General features: G+C 35.3%; 1 protein-coding gene across 4 annotated transcripts in view; it reads right to left on the bottom strand.

Moving 5' to 3' along the window:
• ATP8A1 (ATPase phospholipid transporting 8A1) overlaps window positions 1-15,058 on the bottom strand; it is a 116,829-nt gene that overhangs the window by 67,768 nt on the left and 34,003 nt on the right. For 2 of the 4 annotated variants that reach the window (XM_086746571.1, XM_086746570.1), the window contains exons 10-16: window positions 12,505-12,616; window positions 11,455-11,620; window positions 9,379-9,506; window positions 7,674-7,751; window positions 6,028-6,116; window positions 3,977-4,021; window positions 1,305-1,377 (exon numbers count right to left, since the gene is read on the bottom strand). In XM_086746571.1, the coding sequence (XP_086602697.1) occupies window positions 1,305-1,377; window positions 3,977-4,021; window positions 6,028-6,116; window positions 7,674-7,751; window positions 9,379-9,506; window positions 11,455-11,620; window positions 12,505-12,616 (691 nt within the window). The remainder of the gene's footprint in view (window positions 1-1,304; window positions 1,378-3,976; window positions 4,022-6,027; window positions 6,117-7,673; window positions 7,752-9,378; window positions 9,507-11,454; window positions 11,621-12,504; window positions 12,617-15,058) is intronic. The other 2 variants (XM_086746572.1, XM_086746573.1) reach the window with 1 other exon arrangement.

Here is a 15,058-nt window from a genome sequence, read left to right as displayed (position 1 = left end):
TAGAATGGTTAGGGTTGGAAGGGACCTTCAAAGGTCATCTAGTCCAACTACCCTGTAAGGAGCAGTGACATCTCCAACTAGATCAGGTCGCTCAGAGCCCCATCCAACCTGGCCTTGAATGTTTCCAGGGATGGGGCATCCACCACCTCTCTGGGCAACCTGTGCCAGTGTTCTACCACCCTCATTGTAAATAATTTTTTTCCTAACATCTAATCTGAATCTACCTCCCTCTATTTAAAACCATTACGCCTCGTTCTAATATAACAGGCCCTACTGAAGAGTTTTTCCCCATCTTTTCTGTAGGCTCCCTTTAGGTATTGAGAGGCCGTTATATACTTAATACTACAAATCTACCAGAACACTTTCAAGATTCAACCACCTGCACACCAAGGATTCTCTAGATAACAGCAGGAACAGGACAATGACTCTTCCAAGCAGCCTATGTTACCAGCACCAAAAATGGCTTGTGCAGGTTAAGCATAAGATCCCCCTTTGCTTTAGATATGCTTGAGAGTTGCACTCAGGTGTCTAGCATTTAAGATTGCCCCATTTGTAGGAACAAAAGGCTTCACTGTCTGCCAGCTACCCTGAAATTATCCTCCTAGGAAGACAAAATTTAAGGAAAGAAGAGAGTAATTCATTTACACGCTTCAAAAAGAGAACAAACACACTACTTAAGGCAGGTGTTCTTGGTTATGACTAGGCAAAAATCTCTCTTGTGCAAATGACAAAGTGGTAACGATGGTACTGTTTCTTAGACAAATAACAAACTCAGTTATTAACTTTCTACGAAATGTATTGTCTCTTTGGGGCAGACACCAGCCTCTAGAATGCCTGTTTCATTTCACCATCTGAACTGATAATTCAACCTCATGGAAGCATACACAAAAATGATGTATATGGTTAACGCCTGACTCTTGTCTAAGCCTGGACACAGAATTACCAAGTCATGTCAGGATAGCAAGCTGACTTGACTGATCCTGAAAGCTTTAATGGATGTCATGACATGATATGAACAGCATAACTGATGTTAGAACATCCACAGAATGAAGAACCTTAAGACTATTATATTTCAGACTTGTAAGATCTGAATCACACCACCAAAAAATCAAAAAGAAAAAAAAGGGCTTGATCTAATAAACAAGTATCAGCAGCAAACAATTATAAAAGTATTAATGAGGGTATGCTGATTAAAATGATTATGCTGATTAAAATGATTATGTCCTTCTCAAAGGACAATCTTTTGACTTAGTGAAAGCAATGGTATGATTTCACACAATGGTAATTGTTTTTATATAACTTACATGATTGCTTTGAAGATTCTCCAGTAACGACGAGTCACTGAATGTTTTTTCTTCTCCATTTTGTAAGCCCTGCCTAGAAACAATTAAGTAGAAAAGAGATCATCCTTAGCATATTTTTAACAATTCATATACAAATCACCCACACTCCTGTACTAAGGTCAAACACAAATTTTGGTTTGTAGCTGTTACAATTAATGCTGCAATCACAGTGCGAGAAAATGAAGTGAAAAGGTACTCGTTTCACATCTCCAAAGTTTTATATAAATTTAAGAAACCTTGATGTATATAAATACACTCAAATTCAGGGAAGTTTCTCTGCTGACTTCAGGGAATGCAAGATGAAATAAAAATAAACCTACAGTGTAAGACTGTGGCTTCTTAGCTTCTGATCTCTAGAACGAGATTATTGAAGAGACACAGAAGAAGACACACCTGAAGAGATTACACTTCTTTGAGAAACTGGCTGTTTTGGAATGGTTTGCAAATGTATGCAGAAAAGAAAGTCCAGTATCTGAAAGCGGTAAGCAAACTGAGTTCAGACACCAGGGAAGTCTGTACGTAGAGGGCTTGTTTTCTATTACTCACGACCAAAAAGGAATCTAGTAAGCTGATGGATAAATAAGACACAGCAAATACAGTGAACAGAACAGGAACAAGGTGGAGATGGTTCTGGAGAAAAAGTCATACACTAGCATCTCTCAAATTGCATATATCTGCTGAGAGCTCAAAAACGGAGATACTTCTAGACTTGTTACTGCAGCTGACTGTAGACTCTTAAGACAATGTAGTCAAGTTTCAATTTCAGTGAAACAAAACTGCTGAAAAGTGAACTCAGCATGAGGAAAACATTCTTTCTTCATTTACTTTGGAACTTGCCTTGGCTCACATAATCTTAAAAGAGAGTTAACACATTCAGTTGAAGGATAAGCTGTACACATCAAAGGTAGTCTAAAGATTTTCTATGGAAACCAGAAGTGAGCTGTTCTAGTCCTGCACTACTGTGAAGGAATACAAAATGTCAGTACCTCCTCTATATAACCCCTCAAGAACTACCTTTTAAAAAAACCTATCATTAAAGTGAGAAATTCAAAGCACACTCATTCACCAAGACTTTTTCTTTTAAAAGCAAATAGATCTTGAAGTGCCAAATGTTAACAACTTCAGATAAACTAAATTTGTTTAGATCCTAAGGTTTAAGCTTTGTTTGCTTAAAGCTTTCTGACAGAAACACTTCCAAGATATTTTCCAGAGTCTCACTGCTAAAAAAGGGAAAAATATTTGCAAGTATACATTGTGTCAAACTGGAAAACAATTCTAATACCAAAAAAAAAAAAAAAAAAAAAAAAAGATTTTAAAGGTTTGGAATTCAGTACATTGGTCATTTTAGAACTAGAAATGGTCACAAACAGATTCTGTTCTGTCACAAACAGATTCTGTTCATTACAACAGAGTTACGCTAAAAATCTTTATTCTTAGGTATCTTATTTCATAAGTATTTACAAGACATTCATCGGTTATAAAAGGGAAGTACTTTTTTTTTAACTACTGTTGAGGCATCAGTTTATGCATTTCAGATGTGCTTGTAAAGATGTTGATGTGTATATTCAAAATCAGTCTTATTTCATAAAGATCTCATAAGCAGGCACGCTCAATTTCATGTAAGCATTGCATTATTTTAATGAAAGCACTCATTTTCATGCAGTTAAGCGTACTTGTACATCTTTGTAAGAAACAGCTTCCTGCTACATCAAATGAGGATATTTAGGTCAGGCAAGATTTTAAGGTGCGCATGTGTGCTCCCTCTTACGTGTAAATGGGGGGCATTTTTCAGTTTTTATTTTTTTAATCTAAAGAAACACTTACTAATACTAATACAGCAAAGTAAGTTTTTTTCCTTCAAACTTTTAAAAGATGACAACACATTACAGTTTTGTATGACATATCTTCCTGTGACTTTCAACAAATACAACAGTGATCATTTAAAGACTATAAATAACATTCTTCCCTAACGTATCTGAGCTTATTTTGAATGGTACTGCAAATATTTAGTTTAAGAAAGTATGATGAAGAAGTACAAGGCATCATGCAGATGGCAGCAGAAAGGAAGCCAGGACTTAAGTCTTTCTTGAGGTACCTGTTAAGATATTAATATTGGCCACAAGTGTATTTGAGTGCTTTAATCTCAGTTTCCGTTAAGAACTAGGTAATGCTAATATTCTAATACTATCTGTAGGAATTAAAATATTAACAATAATTTATTACATATTTTTCACTCTCTAATATGGACTTCTTTTTCCCAAAGTATTAGTAATAGGTTAGTAATAATCTCTAAGTAACAGTAGAAAAATGTGATCAGAGTTACTATAATATCAACTACCCTAGTAAATGACAAAACTTTCTCTCCAATACGCAATTCTGAATTGTACAGGACTGTCAGCAGAACAACGGTACTATACCTCAGTGACTCTTAGCAATTCTGTTCTAGAGTACACAACCTAATGCCATAGAATTCTGATGGCATAAATTTGTACAAGACTCTGTCGGTCTGCATCAATTTGAAGCTAGAATAACCTTTGAGTAAAATATGTCACATTTAGCTCTGTTTCTAAAAGTCTTGCTCATTGTTTTAAGCTTGAAACTTCAACAAACACCATATGATTTTTAGAGCTTACCAGTCATCTGAAGGAACACTATAATCCTCAGGTTCAGGGCAATGGCTGCACAAGAAGTAAGGGAAGAATAGAAACAGGGAGAAGAAAAAGAATCACAAAGACTAAAAAACTGGATCATGTATAAAAAACAAGTCAGTTAATGAAATGAAGTTACTAAAAAAGTTTTAAAGGTACTTCAACCAAGTATTTCGCTAGTGCCTAGATAACAATAAAATACTGCAAAAAATATTATTTTTCTCTTCATAAACCATAAAGGATTTTTTTTTTTCCTAATTGAAAGCCTAACTTATACCAGCACATATAAAGGCACTTGCCCTCTTTACAAATTTTGCTGTTGTAATTTTCTGTATACATACATCATTACAATTCCTCATTAAACAAAAGGTAGTTTTTTAAGTATCCCAAGTCATGCTAATGCAGTTTATCTGTCTGAGTTCACAAAATGCTGATGAACAAAGCTAGCCACAGTACACAAAGGACTCTGCCCTCTGATGACACAGGTTTGAATGTATCACAATTTGTAACACACTTAGAAAGAAGATGCACGGCAGATGGAACAGTCACTTCTACCCCTCTTCTGTGCTCCCAACTTTTCATTTGCACCAATACAGAAAGAGTGACTCCGTTCTCAGAGTAGCTATGAAAGATGCTGTAATGGCCATTCACTGTAAAGAGAAACTTTGCTTTCTAAACAGTGATGCTAATCAGAAAACTGGCCCATGTCTTTTCAAAACAGGGTGGATGGGAGCTGGAAAGTACAGCAAGAAAAAACAAGCAGATAACTTTTTCTAAAAAAAAACCCCAAACATTCACACCTAGGTTTCATAAAGGAGAAATTTTAGAATTTGTGCTATACCAACTGCAGATGAAGATACATAATGAACCAAAAATCAAATACTGATTTTCACTGCCATTATCACTACTGTATTTTTTTAATCTTAAAAAACTGGTGTACAAAGAACATGAGCAGTTTCTCTAAAGTCATAAAATTAGCTCATGGGGTTGAAATTGAGCCCTACACACACACACACACATTTGAATTATCAGCATTACAACTGTATTTTATTACAATTGTTAATTAAAAAAATAATCAGTATGGTTAATGCATTAAGAATCTAAGTTATTTTCAAAACAGAAAGCCTAGATTGCACTCTTGAAAAGTAGGATTTTCAAAGGGATCCAAAAGATAAAGCCATAAAAGCCAAATCACCACCTTTAGCACAAGCCCAGCACTTGATTTCATAACCTCTGCTTGATCTCTGCCCAGTTCTAGAGGTGTCTATTTATCTGCTACTGAATGCCCTGAGATCAGCCCAGGTCCAGCATCTCACATACACTGTAAATGCCAGTGTGGCTTACCAGTAAGTGCTTCTGCTCTATTTACTGCTCTACTCAACTACTTTCAAGTAAACAGCCTTAGAAGTTTGAGGCTTTTATAAACCGTTGAAAGAGTTGGCCACAACTGCTGACAAAGAAACAGTAAAATGTTTTATGTGCATTTATTTGGAGAGATTTCTTAAGAACAATATTGATATTTGGAGTTATGCCACTGTAACAGTGTTCATAAAAGCCAGTTGAATGGTGGCTACAGTACTGTAGTTCATGCTACTGTAGCATGTTCATGCTACAGTACTGTAATTAAAATTCTTGTTCATCCTGTATATTATTTAGTGCAAGAGCATGTGCCTACAGGAAATATGAAGCATGGACAACGATGCGAGGTTTTGCAAGTACAAGGGAAGACTTCTTTTTAGTAACAACATTAAACAGACTGAGCAATAGAAAAAACATGCATACTGAAGTTGTGTAACAGCAGTAAGCCTTTGGTATCTAAACTTTATTTTTGTTCCTCTTTGCAAAAAAGATGTCATGACTGAAGTGATGATACATCTTACAAGTAACATTTCATAGTCACAAACAAACTGACTCCTAGCTGTAGATACTGCCAGGTCTAAGTTTATTTTAACCGTAGTATTAATGCATGGGGATTCACGCACAGGCAGAGAAAAAGGCAGGCATAGGGATAAAGAAAAGTATATAAAAATACCTACCCATAAGCAACTCCTGCTACAGTACACTTCTTAAATTGCATGACATTGCATGTCAGGGTACCCGTTTTGTCAGAAAATATGTATTTGACCTAAATGAATGATAAAAGTGATTATACATTAACATTCAGCAGTTACTTACCCATCCAATACAATTCCTGACTATCAACACACTAAATATTTTTACCAGTTCTGCAATCTTCATAGTTTTTAGAAAAAAAAAAAACAAAACAGTATATGAACGTGGCAGATCCACAGTCTTGATACACATTTCCAAACACAGCAATCAACTGCAGGGTCAGGAAGTTCAAGCTTGCTTCAGTGCACGGTGATATACTTAACTATCCCTCACTCTACCTATTGTTGAAATGCAAGAAAACTAGAGGAGACCAATGGCTTTGATAGTAAAATATTCCATTTCTTACAGAAAGCAATACAATAAAAGAAAAGTATCTATAAGCATTTCTAAACCTCTCTTTCTGCCATAAAAGTATCTTCTTCAAGATAAAACATTAGCTAAAAAAAACAACAGTGCAAAAACGCCATGTCGCAGGAATAGAAGAAATATGTTCCTTTCTACCTACTCCAGGTCTCTTACTTCCATAACATCATAAATGCTTCCTGTATGGAAACTACTAGTTATAGTATTTTAAAAATTGAAGGAAATACATGTACCTGTGATATATTTAAATTTAGTTCAAATCTAATCTTAAGAAAAAAGTTAACACATGAATAAATTAAGTGGTCTGCGATGAAACAAAGGCTTTATTAGTCAAAGGCAAACTTCAATTTTAATTCACTAAAATTTATTTCTCATTCAAAAAAAACAATCACAGTACTCTTAATCATGAACTAACTGCATTATACATGGAGCTAGAAAGGCTATCTATTAGTAAAATTCATTCAGCATCTCCTATTTAAACATTGTGTTTCTGAGAGATTACAACTTAGACAAATCAGCAGTTAGAAGAAATCTTCCATGCCAGGTTTATGCCTCAAATCGTATTTTTTGTGTGGGCAGAATGGGAAAGTAGAAACAGCAGCTAATAAAACTCAATCTTTTTTTCCAACACCAAAGTTTTGCCTTTCTTAAAACCTGAAAATCTCTTGGGGGAAATCTTCTCTTTATTATGTGCAGCCCTCATGTACTTCTTTCTATATGTACTTCTACCCTACTACAAGGGAGAGTCGCTCTTTTTGTTAGCAGAGTGTCCTTTGGTCTCCCTACAAAAAATCTGCTCAAATTAAGAATTGCTCAAAAATTTGAGAATGGAGATACCAAGAAGTCTGACTAGATCATGGTGGTGAAGGAGAGTTTGATAAGAAACTTAAGAATGAAGACAAGAACTGCTGAAGTAAAAAACATGGAACGTGTCTGGTAATGTGAATAATAAATAGACTTTTGACCATCTGTGATTACCACATACACCTTGATACATAAAACAGTATTTGTTCATTTAATATTGGTTTCAAAAATTCAACTCTCACATATTGCAAAGTGTTTTTACAAATACCTGACAAAATGAAGAGAACAGAAATAAGCAAAGACTAGGAGACAAGAATACCATCATCTTATCTTAATAATTTAGATTGTAAAACCACACGAATAATTTCAATATACTGAGTTAGAATCAGTCATTTTTTTCTACCTGTCCAAGTTCCTCATTGAGATTGGAAGTACGAGCCATCGCAGCGGTGTCTGTAGGTTCATAGTGCATGTCTATGTCCTACAGATAAAAAAGTATATATATTAAAAAATTAGTCGTCCAGAACTTATTACAAAAAATCTAGTACATAAACAGAAAAGGCAGGTGTAGAAGAGCAGACTGAATACAAGTTATCTACTTATGATTACTTCAACATGGGAAGCCATAGATAAACAAGATCACTTCCAAGAGTCTCCAGAAAAAAAAAAAACAAAAACAGATTTCCTCTTTAAAACAAAAAAATCTATATGACTCTGAGATTTTACTCTGATTATTTCCAGGGATCTGTATTATTGAAAAGTTATTGTACCCATGCATCTAAAATAGATTTAGTAACAAGCAGAAATACTACATCGTAACACTTAAGAGAAGTCAGTCTTATCTACTTATATTGTATGCACCACCAGTCATTTCTAAATAGCAAGATAAATATACCTTGAGATAAAAACACGAAAATAAATTTAAGAGTACATTAATAACTGGTAGGGTGTTTTTTTCCCTTTAAAAAAATGTTTATTTTAAAATACAGTAAAAGATCAAAACATCGTAAAGTATGGCAATGTAGCGCAACAGACTGTAGACGACCAGCTTCACTATACCAATATGACAGGCACACACACAAAGATCATGTTTAAGATAATAAATGACCAGAGTCCCAGATTAAGATAAATTCAAGACAACTAATCCCTCATCATGTGAAATGGGTGAGGGAACAGAAAATAAATCAGTCTTTTGGATTTGTTGTATGAACAGTTGCCGATATACTAATTCAAAATGAGTGAGCCTTTGTTGAATATCTATTTTAGAATACAGAACATGAACAAGAATTTCATTGCATTCTCTTATCTGCCAACAGTTTGTCCTATAGCACACAAGAAATGAAGAAATGAAAACCAGCTGTCTGCTTACATAAAGATTTAACTTTTAAAAATAAAGCATACACTTCACCTGCTACTCCACATACAACTTACCTGTATCTGCATAAAATCATATTACACACACTTTTATCTATTTCACACATTTGATCAAGGAATCAGATTAGAGGTTCAGAATGGTATCACTAATTTACATTTGGGAAAAAGAGAGACATTTAAGGCATGCTATTAAAAGCACTTATATGGCTTTAAGGAGAATACCTCCCGCCCACCCCAAAGAGGGTAAACTCTTCTCCCATTAATTCATTAAGAAAAAAAAAATCAAATTATGACAAAATGATCTTTATATATTTGTAAGAGATAATACTAACAGACAACAATACAGAAAAAAAAAAAAACCATCAGCAAAATACTGAAAGAAACCCAAAACATGGGCTACGCTTAGAAAGAAGAAATGAAACTGCACAAGACTCCACTGGACTGCAAAACACTTTCTTCTGACCATTCAGGATGAAACTGATACCTGAATACTAATAATGAGTAGTACAAAGCACATAAAAACACGTTCCAAAAAGCAATTTGGCACAGGCATACAAGCACTAAATAAAACAATTTCTTATTACCTTCTCAGATTCCAGTAACAATGAACAGCTTACTTAAGTATTTATATTAAAAAAGTCTGAAAAAATGTATACATAGACAAGCAATCATTTAACTTACTTGTAAACCACTTGATTTTAGAAGTCAATGCATATTGTAAAAATAATATTTACCCAATTTATGAAATATGCCTGGATAAATTTAACAACTTCAAGCGTAACCAACAAACTGATTGGAATAAGATTATTGAAGAGAATGATAAAAGTCAAGAAATTCAATCCAAAGTTGCTTGCTCCACCATCTGCCAAAAATCAAAGCAAACAAAAAAAACCACTTAAGACCACACTCAAAAGTATCTATATACAGTGTATTCAGTATATACAGTGATTTTTAACATGTTCTGTGTCTAAGAAGAAACTTGAGAATCAATTACAGTATCACTTGCTTATAAATATGACACTCATAAGAGTTAAGTATCTCTATTATAAAGTGGAGTCCAAATTTAAAGATTTTTGCCATCTTCTCCAATTTCTGAAAAGCAAACTTACCAGCCATTTACTCTTGCTACCTTTTAAGATCATGATCCGGGAATATCTATATATAGGAACAAAATTCTAAACTCTAGAGTTTTATATTTTTAAAGGGGGAAATGTGGAGTGGAATGAATTTCTCTATTCACTCTCACACCTTCCTATTCATCTCTCCAACCCAGCAAAATACTATGAAAAAAGGTAAATTCACACCACATGAAAAGAGATGAAATTGAAGAGTTTAACGAAAGTTCTAAAAGAATTGGAAAACATGAATATTAACATATATAACAAACAGTTTTATATTACTTTTTCCTTTTAAAGTTTTAGATAACACTTATAGTGGCAGCTCAGAGAGGATGTGAACGGGAAATAGCAGTCTGCTCTCCAGTACAGCAAAACAGTAAAAGATGTATATTCAAGGATTTCTCAAAGAAAAACAGCCTCAGACAGGTTTCCACTGCCTACAGGATATGGATCTGGTTGTTACTCTAAGATCCAAGAGTGCACATTTTTGATACTTTCATTAATAACAACTGCAGCATAAAGTGAAGTACAAGTCTAAAAGACCACAGGGCTAACATCCACCACGACATTGACAGTCTTAATAATGACTATTGAGATGAAATGAAGTTTGATACCTACTGCTACCCGTACATAAAATAATATTCAGATATTTATTGTTAACATTACCACTTTTCTTTTTTCCTTTTTAAAATCATCCACAGGCAACAGATTCTTCCAACTAAATACTAACAGCATTCAGAAAGATGGGGCACTACTGGGAACCTGTTTCACTACTACATAATAATTAGATAACTAAATGAAAGGGGGAATAAAAACGCTTCTTACATATGAAAAGCACCTAGTACTAGTACAACTATGAGCTGAATGCAGCCTTAAATGGCATACCTTACAAAACCCAGCACAACTTCATTTAATCATTCAAGACTGCTGTTTCGCAGCAGAAAGCCTAGTTCTGGTTCTACTGCCTAAGTAAAGAAGGCTCTAGGCACTCTGTAAAAATTCTGAAAATACGAATAATCAACCACAAAGTATATTTATGAAAACTTCCTTTAAATCTAGTTCCCTCACTAAGGGTCAGATTATGTCAGTATGTTGCATGTTGCCACGAAGGTCCACATAACATCACACTGCCTTGCATCCCCTGTGGGTACTGCTGTCCAGTATAAAACGTTAGATGAGATCCTTTGTGCCTGTTCTATCTTCTTTAGGAGCAGTCTGCTAAGATCTGATGTTGGCAGCCAATAATTAGTTAGACCCTTGTACAGTAAAAATTATAAAGCCACAGCATCATTTCCTGGAATGAGGGAGCTTAAAAGTTCAGAAAAGTCACTGCAGTCTCAAATGTTATCCAGTGTTAATAGCTGAAAATGGCTCTAGTCTGATGTCTAGGAAGCTGACTGTTTATGCCAGTGGAATGCTGATACAGAACTTGCTGAGCTGCAGAAATGTAGAGGCTGAAAGATGCAAAGGCAAACAACAAAGCTGCCCTTCCTGAATTTAGCAAAAGCTCAGATAGCACAGTAAGGTAAATTTTATACTTGTTGTGATATACCTAGCCTAATGACTTCGGTGAACAATCAATAAAGACAGACTGATAATAAAACACCCTGTGTAAAGGATGATAATCATCCCCTTTCCAAACAGAAAAGACAACTGAACACTGAAATATTAATATATTATTTTACATCTTACAATTTAGATCAAGATACCAGTCTCTTCCAGTATGTCTTCGATTCCATATAGCTGAACCAATAGAGCAGATCAAAGACATGGCAATAAGGATGCAGAACAGAATCAAAATCTGAATATTCGTAATTCGTTCCACATTAGACATTTTAAGAGGTGGACTTGTTGAATTCTGCAAAAGACAAAAACCAACAGTGGTTATTAAATATTAGAAGAGTATACACAGTTCTTGCTTTTCAAATTACATGTTATGGCATCCTTTTCTAAATATTCTTCCAAATCTATCATCATCATAAATGGCGTAGAAAAAGAAAAAAAAAAGCACCAGCTTATAAATCCATGAATTAGAGTTTTAGATGAGTCACAAGCAGTTTAAACAATCACACAGAACACTTGTAACAGCAACAGTTAACAGTAAACATTAAGAATGAATATGCATACACCTTATCAGTGCTATAGAAGACAACTGCTAATACCAACAAACTTTTTCAAATAACTGTTTTACAAACCAGAAAAGCAATAAATAAGAGACATGCATGATCAATTTGAAAGCATTCTTTTTTCTATGCATCTCAATTTTTATATTTTGAACAGCACTAGGAAAAGTAACTTAATAGTCTGAAAATAGTACTCTTCCCTCCTCATTTTGCAAATAAATAAAGTTGCACTTTGTTTTCTAACAAGAAGGCTTACCTTTGTACTTGAAAGAAAGCTCCACAACAGGACAGTTTTAGGAGCAGTCAAAAATAAAAAAAGATGAACAGGCAAACTATAATGATCCAAATTGCTGATAAAATAGTTTTCAAAACACAAGTTACAAAACAGAATCAATGAATATGCTCGCTAGTGGAAAAACTACTCTGTGGCAAAGTGACCTATAATAACACGAAATTTCTTTATTTTTATTGGTTTTACTTCATAAGAAAGATGCTCTATTACTGACATTTTAACTACTATATTGAATCTAGCCACGGTTTCCAAAATGATTTCCTGTGCTGTGTAATGGCATAATAAGGTAACAAACCAGATAATTTAGAGAAAATCCAAGTGACAAACCTGCATAAGTTTTGTGTCATGTCCCGTATAGACAACTATTCCATGAACCCACTGAGTATTTCTCAACTGAGCTCCTCGTAGAAGAATCTGATCAGATCCCAGTGGAACAGTACTAGAAGGAAGGAGTTTTGTATATTAGCATAAAACAATCAATGTCATTGAATAAATGTAATCAGTAGTTGTTAAAACTTATTAGGTAATTTCTCAAAATTTAATTATTATTGTAAATACGCTAGGAATCTAGTTTTCAGAGTTAATTTTTTGGAAGTGTTGACAGGGAGAAAACTTGGCAGTTTAAAGCAAGTCCAAAAATGTAAGTTTGCAAAAAAACTTACTTACCACTTAATTTTGACTATGGACACTAAAGATACAGTACTACTTAGTAAGCATACTGAAACTAACAATGGCTGATTTTCCTTTGATTTAGGATTATGAAGTTTTTTTTATAAGCGTATGCTGAAACTCAACTTCTCTTAGAAAACTGATTTTCCAAAGCAATTTTCAAGTGAAATAACTTTCCGAACTCTCAACTTAATCCACTCTTCCAGTGAAATAAATATCCTTTATAAACATGATTAACTGTTTAAAATTCACAATTTTTTCCTGCACCTTTTTTAAATTGCAGAACCACATAAACTTACTTGTGTTATTCTTTTAGAGCTGCACTGAGTAAATCATAGAATCATAGAATGGTTAGGGTTGGAAGGGACCATCAAAGGTCATCTAGTCCAACCCCCCTGCAAGGAGCAGGGACATCCCTGACTAGATCAGGTTGCTCAGAGCCTCATCCAGCCTGGCCTTGAATGTTTCCAGGGATGGGGCTTCCACCATCTTTCTGGGCAACCTGTTCCAGTGTTCTATAACTTGCATTGTAAAAATTTTTTTTCCTAATATCCAATCTAAATCTACCTCCCTCTATTTTAAAACCATTACTCCTTGTCCTATTGCAACAGGCCCTACTAAACAGCCTTTCCCCATCTTTCTTGTAGGCCCCCTTGAGGTACTGGAAGACCGCTATCAGATCTCTCCGGAGCCTCCTCTTCTCCAGGCTGAACAGCCCCAACTCTCTCAGCCTGTCCTCATAGGAAAGGAGCTCCATCCCTCTTATCATCTTCGTGGCCCTCCTCTGGACCTTCTCCAACTGGTCCATGTCCTTCTTGTGTTGGGGGCTCCAGAAGTTGACACAGTACTCCAGGTGGGGTCTCACCAGGGCAGAGTAGAGGGGGAGAATCACCTCCCTCGACCTGCTGGCCACGCTCCTCTTGATGCAGCCCAGGATGCGGTTGGCCTTCTGGGCTGCAAGGGCGCATTGCCGGCTCATGTTGAGCTTCTCATCCACCAGCACTCCTAAGTCCTTCTCCTCAGGGCTGCTCTCAATCCATTCTCTGCCCAGCCTGTATTTGTGCCTGGGACTGCCATGACCCATCCCTGCTCCTTGCAGGAGGGTTGGACTAGATGACCTTTGAAGGTCCCCCTTCCAACCCAAACTATTCTATGATTCTAAAACCTCATGAGACACTGGAAGGGACAGCTGACTTTATACATATTCTGGAGCTCAGGTTTTTCAGACAATGATTACTCTTTTCCTGGAACAAACAATACCCTATTTTTGCACTTTTTTTTCTATAAATACCAGCTAGCAGTTCAGACTTGTCAGTAGTGCTCTAGTGCTTGGCATTCTTACAGAAAACTATTAACTCTATAGTTGTTTGAAACAAACACATTATGAAGATGACAGCTGCTATATCTCCGATATATATATATATATGCTATAAAGAGTCTGAGAAAGCCATGTTATTTGGTAACATTTCTGGTAGCACAAAGAGTATAAAGTCAGTTTCAGTAAGTAAGCTCCAGGTAATAATTTCTTCCGGTTCGTCATGTCCCCTTCTTTCCTGCCCTTAAGATTCAAAGACTGCAAGTAAAGAGGAAACAACACATTCTTCCTCCCCTAAAATTAACAGTAGTAACGTTAATTTGCAGAAACTAGAAAAAAATATTTGATCTGGAATATTTCAGTGCTTTTTGAAAAATACCAAACAAAAAAGAGACACCACTCCACTACAATTCAGGCCACTAACTGTCTAGGAAACTAGCACAGAACACACTGTTTAAGGAATCATTCTCCTCACCAAGTAAGTTTCTGCAACTGAAACGTTGAATGATACTGCCATGGAAAGTAATTGCCAGATGCAGGCACCTCATCAAAAGAATGAATTGGAAAAAAACCCCAGAAATATAAAATTGTATTGCTCTTGTTTTTGAGATGTGTTCATACCATGGCAAAATTAGGAGAATACGTATCCTTTCTTGTACGAAAGGAACTGCTGGGGTTTGAATTACACAGGAATCTTTAAGAGGGACTCCTGTTGCCATCAAAGATTGCTTCTGCACTTATATTTTTTTATTTGCATTCCTGGATCAGAATAATTCTAAGACTTTTGGGCCATCCATCAGCACAATACATAGAAATTTAAGGTAAGGAACAGATTACCTGTTGTTCCAACAACAGTTAGGTATTTTTAGTCTATTAACACAAACAAGAATGTCACTG

The sequence above is a fragment of the Chlamydotis macqueenii genome, chromosome 4 (genome assembly GCF_036417535.1).
Source record: "Chlamydotis macqueenii isolate bChlMac1 chromosome 4, bChlMac1.mat, whole genome shotgun sequence".
Classification (NCBI taxonomy): domain Eukaryota; kingdom Metazoa; phylum Chordata; class Aves; order Otidiformes; family Otididae; genus Chlamydotis; species Chlamydotis macqueenii.
The sequence above is the reverse complement of the archived record's forward strand: the minus strand, read 5'-3'. Positions and strand labels throughout refer to the sequence as shown.